General features: G+C 30.9%; 1 protein-coding gene across 1 annotated transcript in view; it reads right to left on the bottom strand.

Moving 5' to 3' along the window:
• Dmd (dystrophin) overlaps window positions 1–19,838 on the bottom strand; it is a 1,212,244-nt gene extending 1,192,406 nt beyond the window's left edge. The window contains exons 1-6 of the mRNA XM_028765040.1: window positions 19,800–19,838; window positions 19,529–19,690; window positions 11,169–11,279; window positions 10,665–10,838; window positions 8,244–8,399; window positions 3,473–3,643 (exon numbers count right to left, since the gene is read on the bottom strand). Coding sequence (XP_028620873.1) covers window positions 3,473–3,643; window positions 8,244–8,399; window positions 10,665–10,838; window positions 11,169–11,279; window positions 19,529–19,690; window positions 19,800–19,838 — 813 coding nt within the window. The remainder of the gene's footprint in view (window positions 1–3,472; window positions 3,644–8,243; window positions 8,400–10,664; window positions 10,839–11,168; window positions 11,280–19,528; window positions 19,691–19,799) is intronic.
• Window positions 19,839–20,149: the final 311 nt, after the last annotated feature.

Raw genomic sequence — 20,149 nt, 5'->3', positions numbered from 1 at the left:
CCCTCTCCGTCCCCTTCCCCCTCCCCCTCCTCCTTCCCTCTCTCCTTCGTCCCTCACTCCTGTTCTGGGTCTATGGGGATAGAGCTGTGGCTGCTCAATGCTGTAGTTTCCTCCTTATCTTTATCCTAATTCTCCAATGGTGTGTCTGGCAAATGAAGCCACAGGGCCTGCATCCCATCTTGGATATCAACAAGTCCATCTTCTCCTTCACCCACTGGTGCCAATTCTACCTCTTCTTGTTTAGACTCTTGATTGAGGAGCTTGTAGAAATAGCCTACTGGGCCTGCTCCTGTTTCCTCTTGATCTTTTTTGGGTTCTTCATTGCTCCAATCGCCAGTTCCTTCTGTAGGATCCTGATGTGCTCTAAATCCTCAGTCTGATTGGGGAAGATACACTGAGGGCCCATGGTGTCTACCCTTAGAACTACAGCTGCCATCAGGGCAGGAGCTTCTTAGAGCCCACAGCCAGACCCTAACCTTCACTTCCCAAGATCATGTGTTTGAAGTTAAAGTATATTGAAAGCCATTGTTGACTACATAGGAGTGGATTAAAAAACAGAAAGAAAAAAAAGTAGTACATGGCTACTATTAAAGGGTTGAGGTATTTCTATTTTTTTAATTTTTGGTTTGTTTTTATGTTTGTTTTTGTGGGTTTTCTGTTGTTGTTTTTGTAGATAATAGGGAGAAAACAAGCAGAGACAGTGTTGTTTGCAATTTTCTAGAGTTAAGAATATGCCCAGAAAAAAATGGACCAGGTCATATGAGGAAAGGAGGAAGGGGAGAGGGAACAACCCAGAGGTTAATAGGCCAGGAGACCAAGAGACTACAAAGACAAAAGGATCACATAGCCATGTAGCAAAAATATAGAGAACAGAGGAGCTGGGTCAAGCAGTACCCCCTTTTGCCAAGAAAGTACATTAACTGTGAGCAAACTAAAGAGATAAGATGAAGACTCAATCCGTAGCCAAGGTTTCAAACTACTCAAACCTCCTATAACTTAGGGAACTTACTGAAAGACATCATGGTGGAATTTTCGTGTGTGTAGTGAGGAAGGCATTAAGGATAATATAAGTCTTTAGTAAAGAGAGGAAAAATCTTTATGGAGATTCCAGAATAAGACTATATTTCATATAACTCTAAAATTTCTCCTAAGGTGGTCATGAAATGCAATTAGCTAAGTTTTCTTTCACCTCTAGATCTAGTTCATTATGCAATATTATGGAAATTTTCTACATTCCATGGCTGCTTCTCTGTCAGAATTTGTTTTATATTCCCCCAAAATTCACTTGATGAAGTTTCTCAGAATGTGACTCTATACCAATAGGATACTTGCAGAGTTAATTGCTATAATGAAATAGTGATAATGAATCTATGTAACTGATAGCATCATTAGAAGATTAATCTGGTATCCATATATGTCCATAGATGACACCAATGTGAAAAGCAATATGTATATGTACTAGCCAAGGGAAATTGCTTTCAAAAATGTAACCTTCCTGACTAGTGATCTTGAATTTTCAGTCTCCAGAACTATGGAAAATGAGTGTTTAAACCACTGTATTGTACAGTCTCCTAAGGAACTCTTGACAGTTGATTGAACCAGATCATTTTGAAGCCAGCAATAAAGATATATCTCTGATGATGGGAACTTACTAAAAATCAATTCTGAATAGTATTCATGAATCCCTGAAAGGCAGTTTGTACATTTTGTTTTATTTTATAAAGAAAAGAACAAAATATTTGTACTATTTTATGACTACTTATACTAGAAGTTGGTAGGCATGACAGGTTTTTATAAGTTTGCAGGTTATGTAGATTTTATTTTTTTCTCATTTTTTAGATAAAGAGATAAAAGGCCAGTAAGATACTGCATTTGCCAAGATAATTATGTCTTAAAAGGTATTCTCTCTATATTCATTTCAGTGCAAGGTCATTTAGGGATGGTGCAACTTTGCTCATCTCAAGTTGCTATTTTGTTACCAAGTCTAGCAAATAGATTAGGCAACATTAGTTCTGGTAAATGAAATAAGATAAAAAATAATGCATGAAGCTCTTACGATCCATCTTTGAGAGAGAACTGATGTTTTTTATTCCATTATCTTCCTTTTTGTGGATGAGAAGGTTTTATACTAAGAGGAGAAACATACCAATGCTCTTGCAAAGAAATTATTCAAGCCTCTGGATGTTTTCTTATAGCAAAGTTAATTCCTTAAACCAAAACTGGTGAGAGTATAGCAGATAAAAATCTCATATTTACCTTCTCTGAAACATTTCATCTTGGACAATTTTTATAGTAGCTTAGCTTGTACCTAAGCATATAATTATTGATTTACTCTAAACAAATATAAAGACATTGTATGTTAGACTAGTAAGGGGAAAATAAAGCCAATTCATTTTTTAGTCAATATCATGTGTTTTTTCCTTATGATAATCTCAAATAATATGAGAACTTGAAATAAGAGTTGTAATGCGAAATAACTGTTCTAAGTGTTTGAAAGGGAATGTAATCTACCACTACATATTTTTTTAATTACCATTATACATTCTCTATATTAATGCAAAAAATAGTTTTGAGTACAGCATCCTGTCATCATAAGTTTTTTACGTAATGCACTCTACATTTAAAAATTTTAGAAATAAAAATCAGTACAAATATCTTGGGATAGCTAATTTACATATTCAAATACTTGAGTTTTTTTTTTAAATGAGACTCTGCTTTGTAAGTGGTTCAATGCTTTGGCAAAGTCTAAGATGAAAATATGCTATTAATACCAACTACATAGGTTACTTCCTTTTTAATCAGACAACTTCAAATAATCTAGTAATTAATTACCTAGGAAAAATTAAGCTATGAGTTTTTTACTTTAAATTCTAGGCAGCAAGACATGTCTCTCTGGCTGTCAGAGAAATGAGAAGAGTTTTCCAGGTAGAATGAATGTAGGTTAGATGCCATTTGGTAACAGAATGTAGAACCTACTCAGGCCCTTTAGATTATTGATGATAATAACATAGTTGATATGCTGAACTGCTCACAGTCACTGTAATTTGATGCATCTCTTATTACATGTTCTACATAAGCATTCTATTTTGAGGTAAGCTAAAAAACATAGAACTTTATCTCTGTGAATTATAGAGTTGAAACTTTGAATGGATTTGATCAACATGGAATATCTATAGTGGCTAATAGATATTTTATACTAATTTTATATAATAATTTATGTAATTTAAAAGATTTATTAATAAACCATTTATTACATGTATGCTTTAGAGAGAGTTTTCATAAAGTTTACTATTTTAATTATCAGGCTTGAAATATACAGTTAGCCCTTGATTAATTCTTGAGAAAAGGAAAAATGAAGCAAGATAATATTGATAATTCTATTACTGTTAGACATTACTATTTGTTTATAAAATAAGTTTTGCTGAGAGTTTTCATATATGTTAAAAATAACTTTCAGTAATATGGGTTGTACCTTTCCCCAGGCAACTTCAGAATCCAAATTACTTGGCATTCCTTCAACTGCTGATCTCTTCGTCAATTCCGTATCTGTTGCTGCCAGCCATTCTGTTAAGACATTCATTTCCTTTCTCATTTTACGGGACAATTTCAAACATTTCTCCAACTGTTGCTTTCTCTCTGTTACCTAAATATATAATAATAATAATAATAATAATAATAAATTATAATATATTTTGCTTACTTTGTAAGTCAACTTTATATATACTGAATATATTGGAATTTTTATATTTCAATCAGTATAAAATAACCATTTTCTTACATGCTGCTTTCTATCTTATCAAACAGTCAGGAAATTAATAGTCAGTTCAAAAGTCTTCAGCAACAGAAATGCTTAACCAAAATACAGTGTCTTGTACTTGCTGCCATGATAGCAGCAACAATATAAATTATGTGAATCTGTTTCTTATTTAATTAAAAACAATATTTATGGCCAAAGTTTGAAATAAACAGGAAAATAGAAGCCAAACAGAAGATAGGACCTATTTTACATAGAGGACCTATAGTCATTTGACAGAGACATGGACAAACAGGCTTACTGTCTTCAAAATACAAACGAATCTTTCTCTTGCTAGGCAGGAGCAAGAATATTTTTTAGAGAGGCAAACATACTTATGTATTGTATACAACTGCCAATGTTATCTTCAGTACATTTTAAAATTGCTTTTTCATAGAACATTTTCCATAAACAGAATTTCTAACTAAAAAGGACAAATTGGTTTTAAACTCCAAAAATTTCACCCTCATAATTTTACTCTTATGGATAAAAACCAGGATCTAAAAGAAAAGAAAATAAGAAGAAAAGAAAATTCTCCATTAGAAAATTAGCAAGTATATGCTTCAAGGAGCACAATAAAATATTATAAAGAGAAAACTCAGCAGAAGTTTCAGTCAGTGTCATATTAATTTGAAGTCCTTCCTATGTAAACAGTATTTGTGTTCAATATAAGCTATTCTGAAAAGGCATAATAGAAACTGTATATGTAACTATATGATAAAATTATGTTTATACTACTACTTTGCTGGCAAAAAATAAATTTATTTATTTATCCAGTTAGTTAGATTTTTGTTGTTTTATTTTGTTTTGTTTTTGAGATGGGTTTCTTTGTGCTGTCCTAATTAAACTTTGTAGACCAGAGTGTCCTGGAACTCAGAGATCTAACCGCCTATGCCTGCCAAGTGCTAGGATTAAAGGCATGGGTTACACAATATTTAGTTTGATTAATACAATATCTGAAAAATAAAATTACAATTAGTCTGAATTGATATAAAATTATATAAGAAAGTAAACAAACAGTATGAATGTATATTTATGCTCCAGCCTCTAAAGATATATGTATGAATGTATATATTATGTATACACTATGTGTGTATATTGTGTGACTATTGGCATGAAAACTAAAAGAATGTCTAAAGTGTTTAACACGTTTCAATAAAAATGCTGATATAAATTTCAAATATTCAACAAAATTTATGAGAGATGTATTTGATACACACACACACGCATACACACACACACACACACATATATACATATATATATACATATATACATACATATATATATATAATGTTTACATATTGGATACACATTCAAAGTGTTAAAGGTGTATATAGCCATGTATATACATGTTTATGTGTATTGTGGGTGCATAAGCATGACAGTTTCTGTATGTGCATGAGCAGAAGACAACTTCAAATGGCATCTTCAGGAAAAGTGTCTAACGCTACTTGGTGGACACGTCTGTGGATCACCAATTAGCCTAGCAATATTACCATTTAGCCCAGGATTATTCTTGTGTCTGTATCCCAAGCATGAGATTATAAGTATGGGCCACCAAATCCAGTATTTTTACATGTGTTCTATGAATTCACTTAACTCAAATCCTCATGCTTGTGAGACATGTGCTTCACTGACTGAGCTATTGCAACCCCTAGTAGACTAGCTATTTTATTCTTTTATCCATACATTATTTCCTGGGTAATGGTGGTTCTCTCTCTCTCTCTCTCTCTCTCTCTCTCTCTCTCTCTCTCTCTCTCTCACTCTATCTCTCTGTGTATGTTTGAACACTTACAAGTATGAACTTTCCTATGCCATAGAGCATGTGTGCAATGCAAATGACAACTTTGCAAGAGAGAGTTGTTCTCTCTTGCAATGTTGGGTCTCAGCAATTGATCATGATTTATAAGGCTTAGAAGAAATTTTCTTTATCACCTGATCCATCTCCCTGGCCCAGATTGAATAATTTTGCTTTTTAACCAAGGGAATTATTAATATTTACCCACTTTACTGAAAGATCTTTTTTGCATGCAATTGGTTAAAAAAATTATAATGTGCTCCCATGTATATTTATTTTATTTATGAGCTCTATTAATAGAAAAAAATTACAGATTAAATATTTCACATGAATACAATTTTTCTATGCTCATGCATTATTGATTTTTATTTATTTTATTTTGTTTATATGCAACTAAGTAAGTTTTAAAATACATGAGATACTGCCACCTTAAGGAAAAATTTTATGTTGTTCTTGTCTATGAGAACAAAAAATAAATATTTAAAAAGAGACTAAAATGCCTCAGTAGTACTGTTTTAATATTCATTAACAACTGTATTTTGAAGATGACATTGTTATTCATGCTTATTTTCAAAAATTGTCAAAACATAGTGAAGAAATTAATGAATATAGGCATTATATCAATGGAGCTATAGAAATATATATATGGACTATATATATATATATATATATATATATATATATATATATATATGGACTATTTCTCATTCAAATTGATGAAACTTAGACATAAGAAAATTCACTTTGTATTCTTTGAACAATGCAACTCATTGGTGTTTTTAAAATTAAAAACCCCTACATTTTAAGAAATGTGCTGAAGGCCAAATTATCATTCTCAAATTTCATATGCAAATATCATAACCTCATTGTAATTGTATTTGAATATATGCATATGTGCTTTAAAGTCATTAATTAAGGTTAAACGTGGTCACAAGTATGAGTTGCTAGTCTTATAGGACAGTGGCTTTGTACAAAGAAAGAGTGAGTGATTTTTATCTCCCTACAGTGATGACACGGTGAAAAACTGGCAATCTATAATCTAAGAGAGTCCTCATTATAAACTAGGTAGGTCAACACTTTCAGGTTAGAATAGCAGTCCATAGATGTTTGAAGAATACAATACTTTTATTGGTATTTCCACAGTGTTTTTTCATCTTGTAATTGCAGTATTAACTGTTTACTACAAATGACAATGTACTGAATTAAGTACAAACATGTAAATTCTGAAGACAATTAAATTAGAATGTTTTTTCTATTTATATATTAAAAGAATAATACCCTCAAATACATTTTTTTGTCTTTTATTTTGTTAAAAAGCCACTCTGGTTGAAGATGTTTTGAAGATCAATAAATAGAAAAGTATTTTTCTTAGGTAAGAAATACAGGAATTATAGTATTTTTATAAAACTGTGTTTATATGCCAACTCTTAATTATTACTGTTTCTAAATTAATATTTACTTCAAATACAATTTTTCCTCAATTTGTGATGCATTTTGATATGCTATTAAAGAGTCATTTCATTATTTTATATTAATGGTATTATAGTGTTAAATTGTTATATATAAGCAATCAAATTTGTACTTTAGGGAATAAGTAGGACTTTGCATCATTATTAGATTCATTAAATTCTTAACAAGAATCAACTGTTGGTCCTAATAGTCTAATTTTATTTTTGTTGTTTTAAATTCTAAATAAATTTTTCAGTGGTGTTTTATACCACAAATACTCATGTTAAGACAATGGTTCTGTGCAAAAAAAAAAAAAAATTGGCCCAAATAATCATTTATCACTGAAAGAACATGATGAAAATGTCAAGTTTTCCTAGACTTTTTTTTCTTTATTACTGAAGGAAATACAAGCCAGACATGTAATGTGATTGTAATGCCACCACTTGGATAATGGAAGTAGAAGGACCAGGAGTTCAAAGTAAAACTCAGAGACTTTGTGAATTCAAGACAAACATGTGCTTCATGAGACCCTGTCTAAAAATAAATAAGAAGTACTCACCCATCACAAAATTTCAGTGTATGGATGCGAATAAATATTAAGCTCATATAGAATAAAACATTTTTGGTTTGTATTTTTACCATATAAAGTATAAAAAAAACTAACATTCTTTGATAGAGGCATCATCAAAATATATTTAACATGATCCTTCACCATGCAGCAGCATCAAAAACAGAAAAGAAAAATTATATTAAATTAAATTATTTAATTAAATTTAATTGAAATTGTTAAATTAAAAACATATATATTAAAAATGGATTTGGTAGGAGTTGTCAGGGAGGGAATAGAGATCTGGTACTAATCTATACATATGTATGCATATATATATATATGTCACTGCAATTATAATTGAATGTAAATACATAGTAAATACATTTCTTACACTGAACAGAAAGGGTTTTAGAACAACAAAAATCTTTATCTGATTCACCAATAAATACATCCTTAAGCTTTATGTGCTGTTTGACTTTATATGGATAAGCAGAGACTAAAAATATTTTAGTATCAATTTCATTTGGAAATACACGAATGAGACTGAGAATCACAATAAGGATTTCTGGTATTATATTTTATCTTGTATGCTGTTTAAAAATATACTGTAAATATCATAAAATGTGATATTTCTCTAAGTATGTACTCACCTTCGCACCCAACTCATTGTAATGCAATTTCAAAGCTGTTACTCTTTCATCAAGCTCTTTGGGATTTTCTGTCTGCTTTTTCTGTACAATTTGACGTCCGGTTTTAATCACCATTTCTACTTCAGATTTCACTTCACTCAGGCTTTTATACAAATTCTATGTTAAAATATAAAACAAATGTAAGTAGTATAAAATGTATGGAGTACTGTATTATTAATATAAAGACAAGACATTAATTGCCTTTTTCTGTTTATAAGTTAAATGGAATGTATTTTGTGGCTGTTGTCATATCATATTGTATTTTCTATTGAGTTAACCTAGGTATTTGTGATTAAAAATGTATGTGTATAATTTGCAGTTATTCATATAAATTAAATACACCATATATATTTAGTTCTTCAATGGTAACTCACAAATATCATATCTGAATATTATAGGGTTTGTATTTTATGTGCCACATTTTTTCAATTCTAGCCATAAGTTTATAAGAATGAATATACTAATTTTTGTAATAATTTTTCTGGTTTATCTAGTGCCTAAAATCTACCAGATAGTATTTGCACTCCTGCCATATGAAGTAAAAAATAAAGTGTTTTGTTCATTGCACTTACATTTAATTAGGATAAAATATAAATATCTAAATCAGTTGCCATGTATATTTTAAAACATGGAAAAATGAATTAATCTTGAATATTTTCATGGAAATATAAAAATATATTTTATTGACACCAATGAGAATATAAAACAGTAGAATTACATTATTACTCACAGAACTTATGCCATACACATATAGCTTTACATGGATAGTTTAGCATAAGAAAGCCTTAGGAGGCTAGTATTGTAACTCTGAAAAGCAGGTGCAATTATGAATATACTGCCAGTGTCACTTTGGTGTTACAGTTTGTTTTGTACTTATTTTATGAGAAGTATATAAAGTAGTATGTGTATATACATGAAAATTTTTCCTTTGTGCATATATATATATGTATATGTATATATATATATATATATATATATAGGAAAATCTCTAAATAAGATAATATATAGTGATGGATGTAGTTCTGGATTAAATTGTTCCATATTTAATCCAAACTATAATTTAATGAAAATGATATTTGTTTTTGTGATCATGTTAAGATGTTTTGTTTCAGAAAATAATGTTGTAGCCAGCAGGGATGGCACTAGCTTTTAATTCCAGTACCTGGGAGATTTTAGGCACAAGATTCATAAATTTAAGACCTCTCAGTCTATATAGTTACATATCTTAAATCATTATCAGCAACATCATCATTGTCATCATCATCATCATCAACAACAACAACAACAAACAAAACAACAAAAAATTCTTGAAGACAAGGATAGGATTATAGTATATATCATCATAAAGCATATTTAAAAGTAGAGAATATAAAATCTGTGAAGAAAGATGTCTTCACAGAAAATGCATTCCCATTGTTTCCAATATTTGTACTAGAACTAGATACAGACCAAGCTAATGATTTTGCTGATCTCTTTGTACAGACATAAAGTAGTTGTTTTGAGATCATTAACTAGAAGATAATTATTACGAAGCATTATTCTATTTAAAGAGAATGAATGTCCTTCCCATTGCAAATTTAAGTAATGCTGCATTTTTATTTTTAATTCTTCTTGAAAATTTTAATCTCTGACACCATGTATGCCTATTCTCATTTGTCTATTATCAGTAAATCACTGCATAACATTATAATCAAATACTTTTTTGGATGGTCAAGCTACTGAATATAGTTATTCCATTAAAGACATCCAAATTATTGATGAAAATACTTGCAAAATAGGAAGGCTTTATCCATTTATACAGATACAACTGACACATTTGTAAAGACATCTTATAGTACAAACAATATATTTATGTTTTGTGGTCTGGTGACATTTAAGTGTATATTCAATACATTAGGATTTATTGTATTTAGAATGTAATCTGTGGTGCCTTTCACAGCTGTATGTCTTTAATTTCTCTCAGGTAATCTGTAAGCTTGAGAATAAAGATGACTACTTAATTTAAACTTACTGAGAAACATTAATTCTGGTGTGGTTATTACTATTACAACTACTGCTGCAGTTAGAATTTCTAGATTCATCTATTTCCTTTCTTGAATTCTTTTTCATAATATGTACCAAGAAAGAATAATGTAAATAATACTCCTTCTTTATTCTGTGTAGCTATTAATAAAATTATTGACTCAAAATCACACTTCTAAAATGCTATCAAATGTCTTTTATTTCCATAAAAGCTATATCTTAATAAATTGTCATTTTTCTTATTCTTAAAATTATATGCTATAATGATTACAGTTGTATGTAATATATTGTTACCAAAGATTACTGAATTCTTATAGCAAACTGAAGGGTAGCTGTATATTTGGTACTAGGCATACATACCACACAATGACTTAGTTGTGACTGGACTACTTCCTGTTCAATACTCTTTGTTTCCAATGCAGGCAAGTGCATCTTTACTTCATCTAAAATCATCTTACTTTCTTCTAGACGTTGTTCAAAATTGGCTGGTTTTTGGAATAATCGAAATTTCATGGAGACATCTTGTAATTTTTTCTGTAACAGCAATATAAGGAAATATTAATTAATCTATCTTTAATAATTCAAACAGTCATATGTTTATAAATTTTTCATTTTCTGAAAAAATTTAAAAAATATAAATGTAAATTTATACATCTTTTTCTAACACATAGAACCTGTCATTGAGAGAATAGTATTCTGAATAAATGTGATACTAAACAGTCATAACTTAACTTATTTTTAAACTGTATAGAAGTTATATTTTAAAAATCATACTGATAGACACTATAGTATAATTTTGAATTTGCTTAAAACAAAATTGTATAATTATAAATCAATCTCCCTAGGTTTTAAAATAAAATATACCTGTGCAACATCAATTTGTGAAAGAACTCTTTGGTTGGCATCTTTCCCCTGGTTATGTTTCTTCATTTCCTCTAAACTTATCTCATGACTTGTCAAATCTGATTGGATTTTCTGTTGGAAAGAAAACACTATTAGCCAACATACTCTTAAGATTATTGCAAAGGAAATACCTATTCCAAGAAAATAGAATTTTGAAATATTCATGAACTATCACTAACAACCCATACTCCTCAAATTAGACAAGAATTCCTCAAATCTTCATTATATGATCAAAAAAGTAATTATTTCTCTCTTCAAAAGTGAGATCATTATAAAAATCCTATGGATATAATTTTTGATATAGTATTTATGTTTATATGTCATATTAATTATTGATTGCATTTTATTTCGAAAATATATTCAAATCTGGCCAAATATATAAATGCCAAAATGTACAAGTAATGTAGCCATGATGGAGGTGAAAAAATGATATTCTTAGTGTGATTCTTTGGAATATTTCAGTTTAAGTTCATGAAAATTAGAATAAGCAAATTGTGTTATTTCCTTTTCTCATTGCTGTAACCAAATATCTGGGAGAAACAATCTGAATTAGTGGTGCCTTATTTAACCTCATAAGTTTAGCAGAAATATTCTACTACTTTGGAGAAATAATGGCAGTTAAGATAACTTCATCTATAAATTGAAAGTTTGGGTTATCATTTGCTTGTTCTCATAGTACAGACCAAGAGATTTTACAGATTTTAGACTAGCACAAAGGACTCCCAAACCTCCAGAAAGTTATACTTAGTATCCAGCTAGGCAACAAATAGTTTCAGAAACAACCAAAAAGAGTGTCACATGCTATTATAAGAAAAGAATTCAAACACAATAACATGTGGAAGATTTTTTTAGAAACAAAGAAAAGAAGAATCTAAGTGACATTACTTTTTAAGACACTGAATTGGTTCATACAGCTATTGATTTTTAAATTTTAAAGAAACAAAATTTTTGTCTTCAATTTCTATCAAATTGTTAGGCTTATTTCATTTTTTGAAATTTTGGGCTGGTAATTTGAGCAAAAGTAAAAGAGAACAAGAATTGATCTTCCTGCTACAGTGAAAGTATACAACTATCTTGCTATTTTCTAGTTCTAATTTGGGGTTTGTGTTTTTATTCATAGGATATTGTCTCTTAAAATCATCTCACATTCTAAGAACCTTGAATGGCTGGTATACTTCAATAAATAATTCCAAAAAACTCTTTGCCGATAACTTCACGTGAGTGAGCCCAGTTGAGCAAACAGGTCACCAAATTATCAGCCCCAAACCTAAAATAAACTTATTAGAGATGCCAAAAACCCCCAACCAAATGAATTTCTTTAGTCCACAAAACCACTAGAGATTACAATACGTAACTGTTACCAATATCATAATTTTTAGTTTCCTTTAAAAAATAAAATTATTTTGCCTTTATCACCTGTGACACAGTCCTGTATACTTACAACAATATTTTCTTTCATTTTTATTTCAGTTTAGTGGATTGCATTTAATTGGACATATTTTCATAGAAAAGTGTAAGGCTGGAAAACTAAAAGCATTTTTAATTTTGAAAAACAACAAAACTAGGCATGACTTTAACTATAAGTAGCAATCAAGAATTAAATATCATACTGTCCTAAATGAACAGTATGATTGGGAAGTTTGATTGCCAAAGTATTTTGAACTATAAACTGCTTAGTAGATTAGTGAAAGACATATCTGGCCATGTCTATAAGCATATTTCTGGAGATTAACAAATAGTAAAAAACCTGCCCTAACTATGTATGGCATCAATGTATTTAGTTTCAAGTATTAATAAAATACAAGAGTGAAAAGGAGAGAGCATGCTGTTGTAGACATTTGTTCACTCCATCCTGGCCATCAACAAAGGAGGAAGCTAGACAGACCATAGATGAAAACATATGTGCCCAAGAGCACAAAAGATACTTTTAAGATACTTTGCTCAAACTTTGCTTTTTGTTTGGTTTGTTATTGTTCTCTTTTGTAGGTTTGGAGAAAATTAAGTGATCAACTAAAATGGCTTTCATTATTCCGAAACTGAAGTTTTATTTTTTTAATTAGAACCCAATGGAAAACAAACTAAATTAAGGCAGCAGAATATAAAACTAATACATGACATTCAGAAGTTCTCATATGTTAATAGTGAACAGATTGAGCCTAAATTCATGAAAGCAACCATAACCACCATTGCTACCAAAATTAAATAAGTATTAATTCTACTAATTAATTTTACAAGGAATGTGAAAATCCTCTACAGTGGCAATTTCAAAAGCATGAGTGAAGGAAATTGAAGAAGATAAACAAAAATTATGGAATGATCTCCCATAGCCAACTGGTTAACCAAAGTAGCATTAAAATATAATTGAAAGACAGCCAGGATACCCCCATGTGAAACACTCAACTTGAGTTTATTTTTCCATAAACTAAAAAAAAAGGGAGCTCAAAATAATCATTATGTTTTGATTAAACCTAATGCTAAGACCAGAAAATCTGAAATTACTAGAAGAAAACTATGCAAGCACTTCAAGTCATTTCTATTTTTCTTTTAAATTGTTATGACATGAGCACAAAATCACAGAACACAAACACAAAACAGGAAAATGGTATTACACAAGCCAATAAAGCTATTGAACAGAAACAGAAACAATCAACATCCTGAAGAGACAGTCCAGAGAATGTGAGAAGATTATCTGCCAAAAATTCCTCTGTCTTTCTGAACAGTATTGACATTTAAATTATGAAATCTACTAAAAATGAAACAAAGAATAAGGAATCACATGAAAATTTTTAGACCATGTGAAATGATATTTATCAAAAATTAAATATAAGTAATATAGAAATATATAAATGCTCAAAGTTATCCGTTATGACAAGTCACAGATGAAATTAGGTATCATCTCATCCCAAATTGGATTAGTATCATTTTTAAAAATGAAAAGAAACATATACTGGTGAGTATACAGATAAAAATGAACCCATATACTGTTGGCAGCAATATAACATACTATTACTACTATAATTGACAAGGCATAGGTTTTCTGAAGCTCTGTCAATATAATTTACAAGGCACTTACCCTGGTACCAACTTTACATCTAAAATATTCTGCATACAAAAGAGATTGCTGCAAATTCATATTTATTGTGTCAGTATTCACAATTGCTAAGATATTAATTGAACATATGTGTCCATGAATATATGAATGCCAAAATAAATTATGGTAAATGGAATATGTATATATTACAATTGCATTTTATCAAGCCAAATAAAAGTGACATCCCTTCAATGGAAGCCAAATGGATGATTACATTAGATCATCTTGCTAGATAGAACTATTATAAGTTAATCAAAGTATATAAAATTACAGTAATTACAGAAAGTATTTTACTGATAATATTCAAAGAAATTGATTATTGCCCATATCTTAACAAGGATAAGTTTTCTGGGTACAAAAAGCCATATGAGAGAGTGTAGAGAAAGAGATGAGTTATGATTATGTTGATTCATGGATAGTAATTGTCATAAATCATAGTAGTGGACTCACAGAGGAACACAGTTGAAAGAAGTGATGACTGTGAATACTAATTCCAGTGAAAAATTATTAGGAAATTACATTATGACTTCATCTTTTCATGAATACTATAGATGCCTCTGCTTAAAGAAAGATGACTTGCCTAAGTAAGGAAAAAAATTGAACTAACAAATAATATCAGTTATTCAAGCCTCTTACAGAAACAAAAATGATACAGAAAGCCAAGACACTATGTCTCCTCCAGAGATTATGAATCCTGTAACAATGACACCCCCCAATGACAATGACTTAGAATTACTTCTAAAGAATTTAAACGAATGGTGAGAAATACCTTCAAATAACTCAAAGAAGAGACAAACAGACTCTGAAAGAACACATATACTCCTACAAACACACACAGACACACAGACACACACAAACACACAGAGGTGTGGAGGGAGGGAGGGAGGGAGGGAGGGAGGGAGGGAGGGAGGGAGAACAGCACAGCACAGCACAATACAAGAAAGTAAACTGGATATATTAAAGTAGAATTCAGTAAAGGTAATTGCTGAAAAGAAGCCAATAACATGATTATGGAAATGTAAAGCTCAATAAGCAAAATAAATGCTCATTGGAAATACCTCACTGATTAATGGATTTTGAATAAAAGAATATCATAGCTTGAAGACAAGATAAGGGAACTGGATTATTTGATAAAGTTCAATGATGATTTTATATTTTTTTAGAAAACATGAGGGCTTTATGATACCACACAAATTTGTAACAAATTTATAAATTCTTCAGAGAATTCTGAAGGTTGTACAGCTTGAGCTCTGGTTCTACCCTATTATTCATTACATGTTTGTGAAAGGTAAACAACAAATTTTTTAAAATTATCATCCTGGCTACATATAAAATTTTTGTCAAGCCAACGGAAACAGTAAAGAACTTAACAAAATGGGTCTAATAAAGTATAATCTTCACCTACAATCTAATGGAAATTTCCAATGCATTATCAGATTTAGAAAATTCAAATTACATAAATCAAATCCCATCATTATATATAGTAGCTTAAGTGAGAAGTATCAGCCATAGTCTTAGGCATTTCAATACCTGAGCCTTATTTTGTGTCACTGTTTGGGAGGTTTTGGTGTGATATAGCCTTAATGGAGGAATTATGTCACTTAGGGTGGTTCTTGAGATTAAAAAAACATCATTACTTGAAGTTTAGTTTTTAATCTCTACTTCGTGTGTTTGGCTTTAAAAAAAAATGAAGCCTTATGGTCCCTATCCCTGCCACCAGGCCGTCTGACTGCTGCTGTATTTTACTCTCCACTATAAACTCTGACTATATGGTGTAACAAGCCAAAGTAAAGACTTTCACTCATAAGTTGCCTTGGGTATAGTATTTTATGGTAATAACAGAAAATTAACTAATATACCAAACCATTAAAAAACATAAGATGTTTAAATATGCATGTCTGTATGTGAGCACACACATGTGCATGCCATAAACAATCTAACTAAACTCTCATGCCAGGCGTGAACAAAACTACCTCTAAAGTTGGTTTATGGAGTTCAAGCAATCTCCAAAACATTATAGGGTATTGCTGTCGGTCTTTTTGCCTCCCAGAATTTGAATGTAATGCCATATCGCTGAATATATCAAATACTTCAGATTCAGGATATGGGAGAATTCAGCTAGAACTGACCAAAAGGTCTCTTCCCTGTGGACTGGACTCATATGATTGGAAGTTATTATGCAAACTGTCAAGAGAAAGTAACAATCAGTAGTACTACCCAGCTGTAAGTCTGTGAACCACAAAAATTATTGGACCAACAAGTTAACCACAGTTAAGCAATAATCATACTTTTTATCTTGGACAGCTAGCTGTCTTTTTGTACTTAATATCCACCTAAAAATAGCATTCTTGCCATGTAGTGTAAATATTCAACTGGGTATGGCTGGATAGCTCATTTCTATGAAGTGATTTTAAATTTATAACACACTATCAATGGCAAATAGAAAAATGAAAAGCAACAGGAAGAATAAACCAGAAAAAATATTCATTTCATATACTTTTATGTACAATAAGATATAACTGTCAGAAGTTTGTCACATGACGTGTATTCTCATACAGTTAGGATTTTTTTTTTTAAACTCAGGGCTCTCAATTTAAACTGAAGGAAAAGACCAATGTATTTAGAAATCCCATTTAGTAGTAGAACTAGTAGTGCACCACACGGTGGAGACAGACACACACAGATCTAGATCAGCATCTCTCAGAAAATCTAAGTTCTTATGTAAATGATTAGCAACCACAGAAATACTATACATGTATTTTTTCTGTATTTTTATTGATGTATTGTAACAAAAAATGTGATTTCTGACAGGGAATACAAAGTCTACTCATCTTTAAATTGGTATTGAGCTATGAACTATATTTAAGGAAATGTATTTCAATTTTTCCTGCCCACTATAAAACATCCAATTTCATTCACACCACAGAAAACAAAACTAAATAAATGTAATTTCACGGGCTTTCTAAGTAAGTACTGTGACTGAAACACTGCTTAAATTCTTTTCTTTAATTAGTTTGTATTTATCTCTATTTACATTCATTTATTCTTCTCTCATACATTATATCCTGATCACATTTTCACCTCATTCACTCCTCTCAGTTATATACCCGCCCCATCCACTGCTCCTTTGTTTCTCCTTCAGAAAAGAGCAGGCCTCCCAGCGATATCAACTGAACAGTACATAACAAGATACAGCAAGACTAGGCAATTTGCCTCATATTAAGTGTGGACCAGTCAACCCAGTAGGAGGCAAAGGGTCCCAAAAGCACGAAAAAGTATCAGAAATACCTCCCACTGCCACAGTTAAGAGTCCCACAAGAACACGCTGCTATACGACTTAAATTCTTATTTATCAGACAGCTTCTATACTGTCCAACTCTGTCTTCAACTAGCACTTCAGCTGGGATTTTGGAAATGCAATCCTCAACTAAAATTCGAGTGCTTGATAACTTGTTACAAAAAAACAATATATTTATAGTCACTGTGAAAAACAAAACAGGTTCAACTAAATAAATGCTCAACAGTTTTCAGCTGGTTTGTATTCTCTAATGTTCCGTATTGTTATATTTATAATAGAGGGAAGTCAGTGCCAAATAACTATCATATTATATGCTTATTTTCAATAGGATACTGAACCAGGGTCAAAGACCACTCTCTTCTCAGATAGTCAAGATACATTTTCTTAAAAGGTTTCCTTTTTAAAACCTAAGCTAATAAAAGCATTAGTCTGTCTTCAATGTGTTACACACACACACACACACACACACACACACACACAGAGAGAGAGAGAGAGAGAGAGAGAGAGAGAGAGAGACAGAGAGAGAGAGAGACAGAGAGAGAGAACCTAATTCTGACTATAAAAGCTTCTGTTGAGTGTAGTTTAGATAGTCACATGAACGGTAAATACTAAAGAACTTGACTAGACTTTGTAAGATTATTTTCTTAGTGCATGTACAGCGGTGATTATTTAGTATTATCTCTATTTCCATTATTTATTTTTCTTGTCCAAAGTCTGATTTTATCATCATAATTCTTTACATGCAGTTTGTTCTTCATCTACTGCAATAGTGTGCATTCCATCAGGAATCCATTCTTCTAGAATTTTCTATATTATGAAAAATTTATATGATCTGTTCCAAGTTCAGAGGGACTTCATTTGTTAAATGTAAAAAATATGGTGAACTACTAAATGCTAATGCATGCACTTATACTCTGAGCAACAAATTGTGATTCAATAAAGCAGAATGGCATTTGTAGCCATGATCTCTAATTCCTATATTATACACAACTATCTGATTTTTAAACTGGATTGCTTCCAAAATATGTATAAATAAGGTAGAAAAGGAAAAATGGGATTTAAACATCACTTTCTAATGCCCTCACATCATTCCATACATATATTAATTACACTTGGTTGTTAGTTTTGTGTGTGTGTGTGTACTTTACAAAGTACGTATTTGCTATTTCTAGCATCTTAGTTTAAAAAAATAATAATGTGCATGTGATTTTACATGCAATTACATATTATTTAAAAACAGAAATTTGCTGTTTAAACTGTCATATGAAATATGTTAGGGTATGAAGTTATTTACTTAATCCTAACTTATATAGGATTAATTTCTACTTTCAATATCATTTTCAGAAAATGTAATTAGAAACATTTTATAATTTGGATTCAAAGAAGGAGAGTATGTGAATTTGTGCACATGAGCACACCTATTATGATCAATAGCAATGTGGTCAATATTTCTACCTGTGTTATTAGCTATTTGTAGCACAATATGAAGACAGAAACATGTTTTAGAACTAATATCCATTGTAACAAATATGAGTTGTTTGCAAATGGTTGATAATAATGATTAAGAACAGAATAAATTATTTCTGTGTCATAAATAATTACTATGCTTTGGCTTTCATCTATATTGAGTATAGTTTTGAAACATTTGGGAAAAACAGATATCAGCTCTCTTTGGTTTCATTGTCTCTGTTTGAAATTGGTGCACTGCATAATTAGGAAATAAATCTTAGAATTACAATATAGACTTATTTAAGATGTCACTTCCAAATAGTTCAATGAATAAATGAAACAAAAAACATCTTCACAATTAGTTAAATAATACCTAAATAGAAAAACAAACAGCACCCCACTGAAGTTGAAACACTAAAAATATAAAAACAAACAAACCAAAAACAAACAAACAAATGTTCCTTCCCAGTTTGGATGACTTGCCTGGGCTTCCTGAGGCATTTGAGCTGCATCCACCTTGTCAGCAATATAAGCTGCCAACTGCTTGTCAATGAATTCAAGCGACTCCTGAATTAAGTGCAAGGATTTTTCAATTTCCTGGGCAGACTGGATACTCTGTTCAAGCAACTTTTGTTTCCTCACAGCCTAAATAGAAGAAGAAATAAGAGTGAATTATTGAAGTATTTGTTCATAGTGCATTCTCTACAATTTCTGTCACACAGTCAGTGAATAATCTAGACTCTTCCACAGTCACCTTTTTGTAAGACAGATTGCGTAGCTTTCGGGCACTCATTCAGCTCTGCTTATATAAATAAAAGGAAAAGAGAAAAAACAACCACTTGGTACACAGAACAGAGGTGTCTGCAGGAAAAAAAGTCACCGTATCATGCACATCAAAGGAAGAAGCTGGAAGAAAACTTTAGCAAAACCATCTCAGTTCTTGCAATCTGTCGATCTCAGGCTGAATGTTCCTACTGATCTCATTATATAGTTCAAGAGATTTGGTTTACTTAGAATAGGGTCACCGTCATCACAATCCAATTCAAGACAGATAATCCACTTCCACCGGCTAGACACATAAACAGTCTGTTCACAATAGGCTCC

This window comes from Grammomys surdaster, unplaced genomic scaffold (genome assembly GCF_004785775.1).
Source record: "Grammomys surdaster isolate TR1022 unplaced genomic scaffold, NIH_TR_1.0 148, whole genome shotgun sequence".
In the NCBI taxonomy this organism is placed as follows: Eukaryota; Metazoa; Chordata; class Mammalia; order Rodentia; family Muridae; genus Grammomys; species Grammomys surdaster.
Note: the sequence above shows the minus strand (reverse complement) of the source record. Positions and strands in the feature narration are given on the sequence as shown.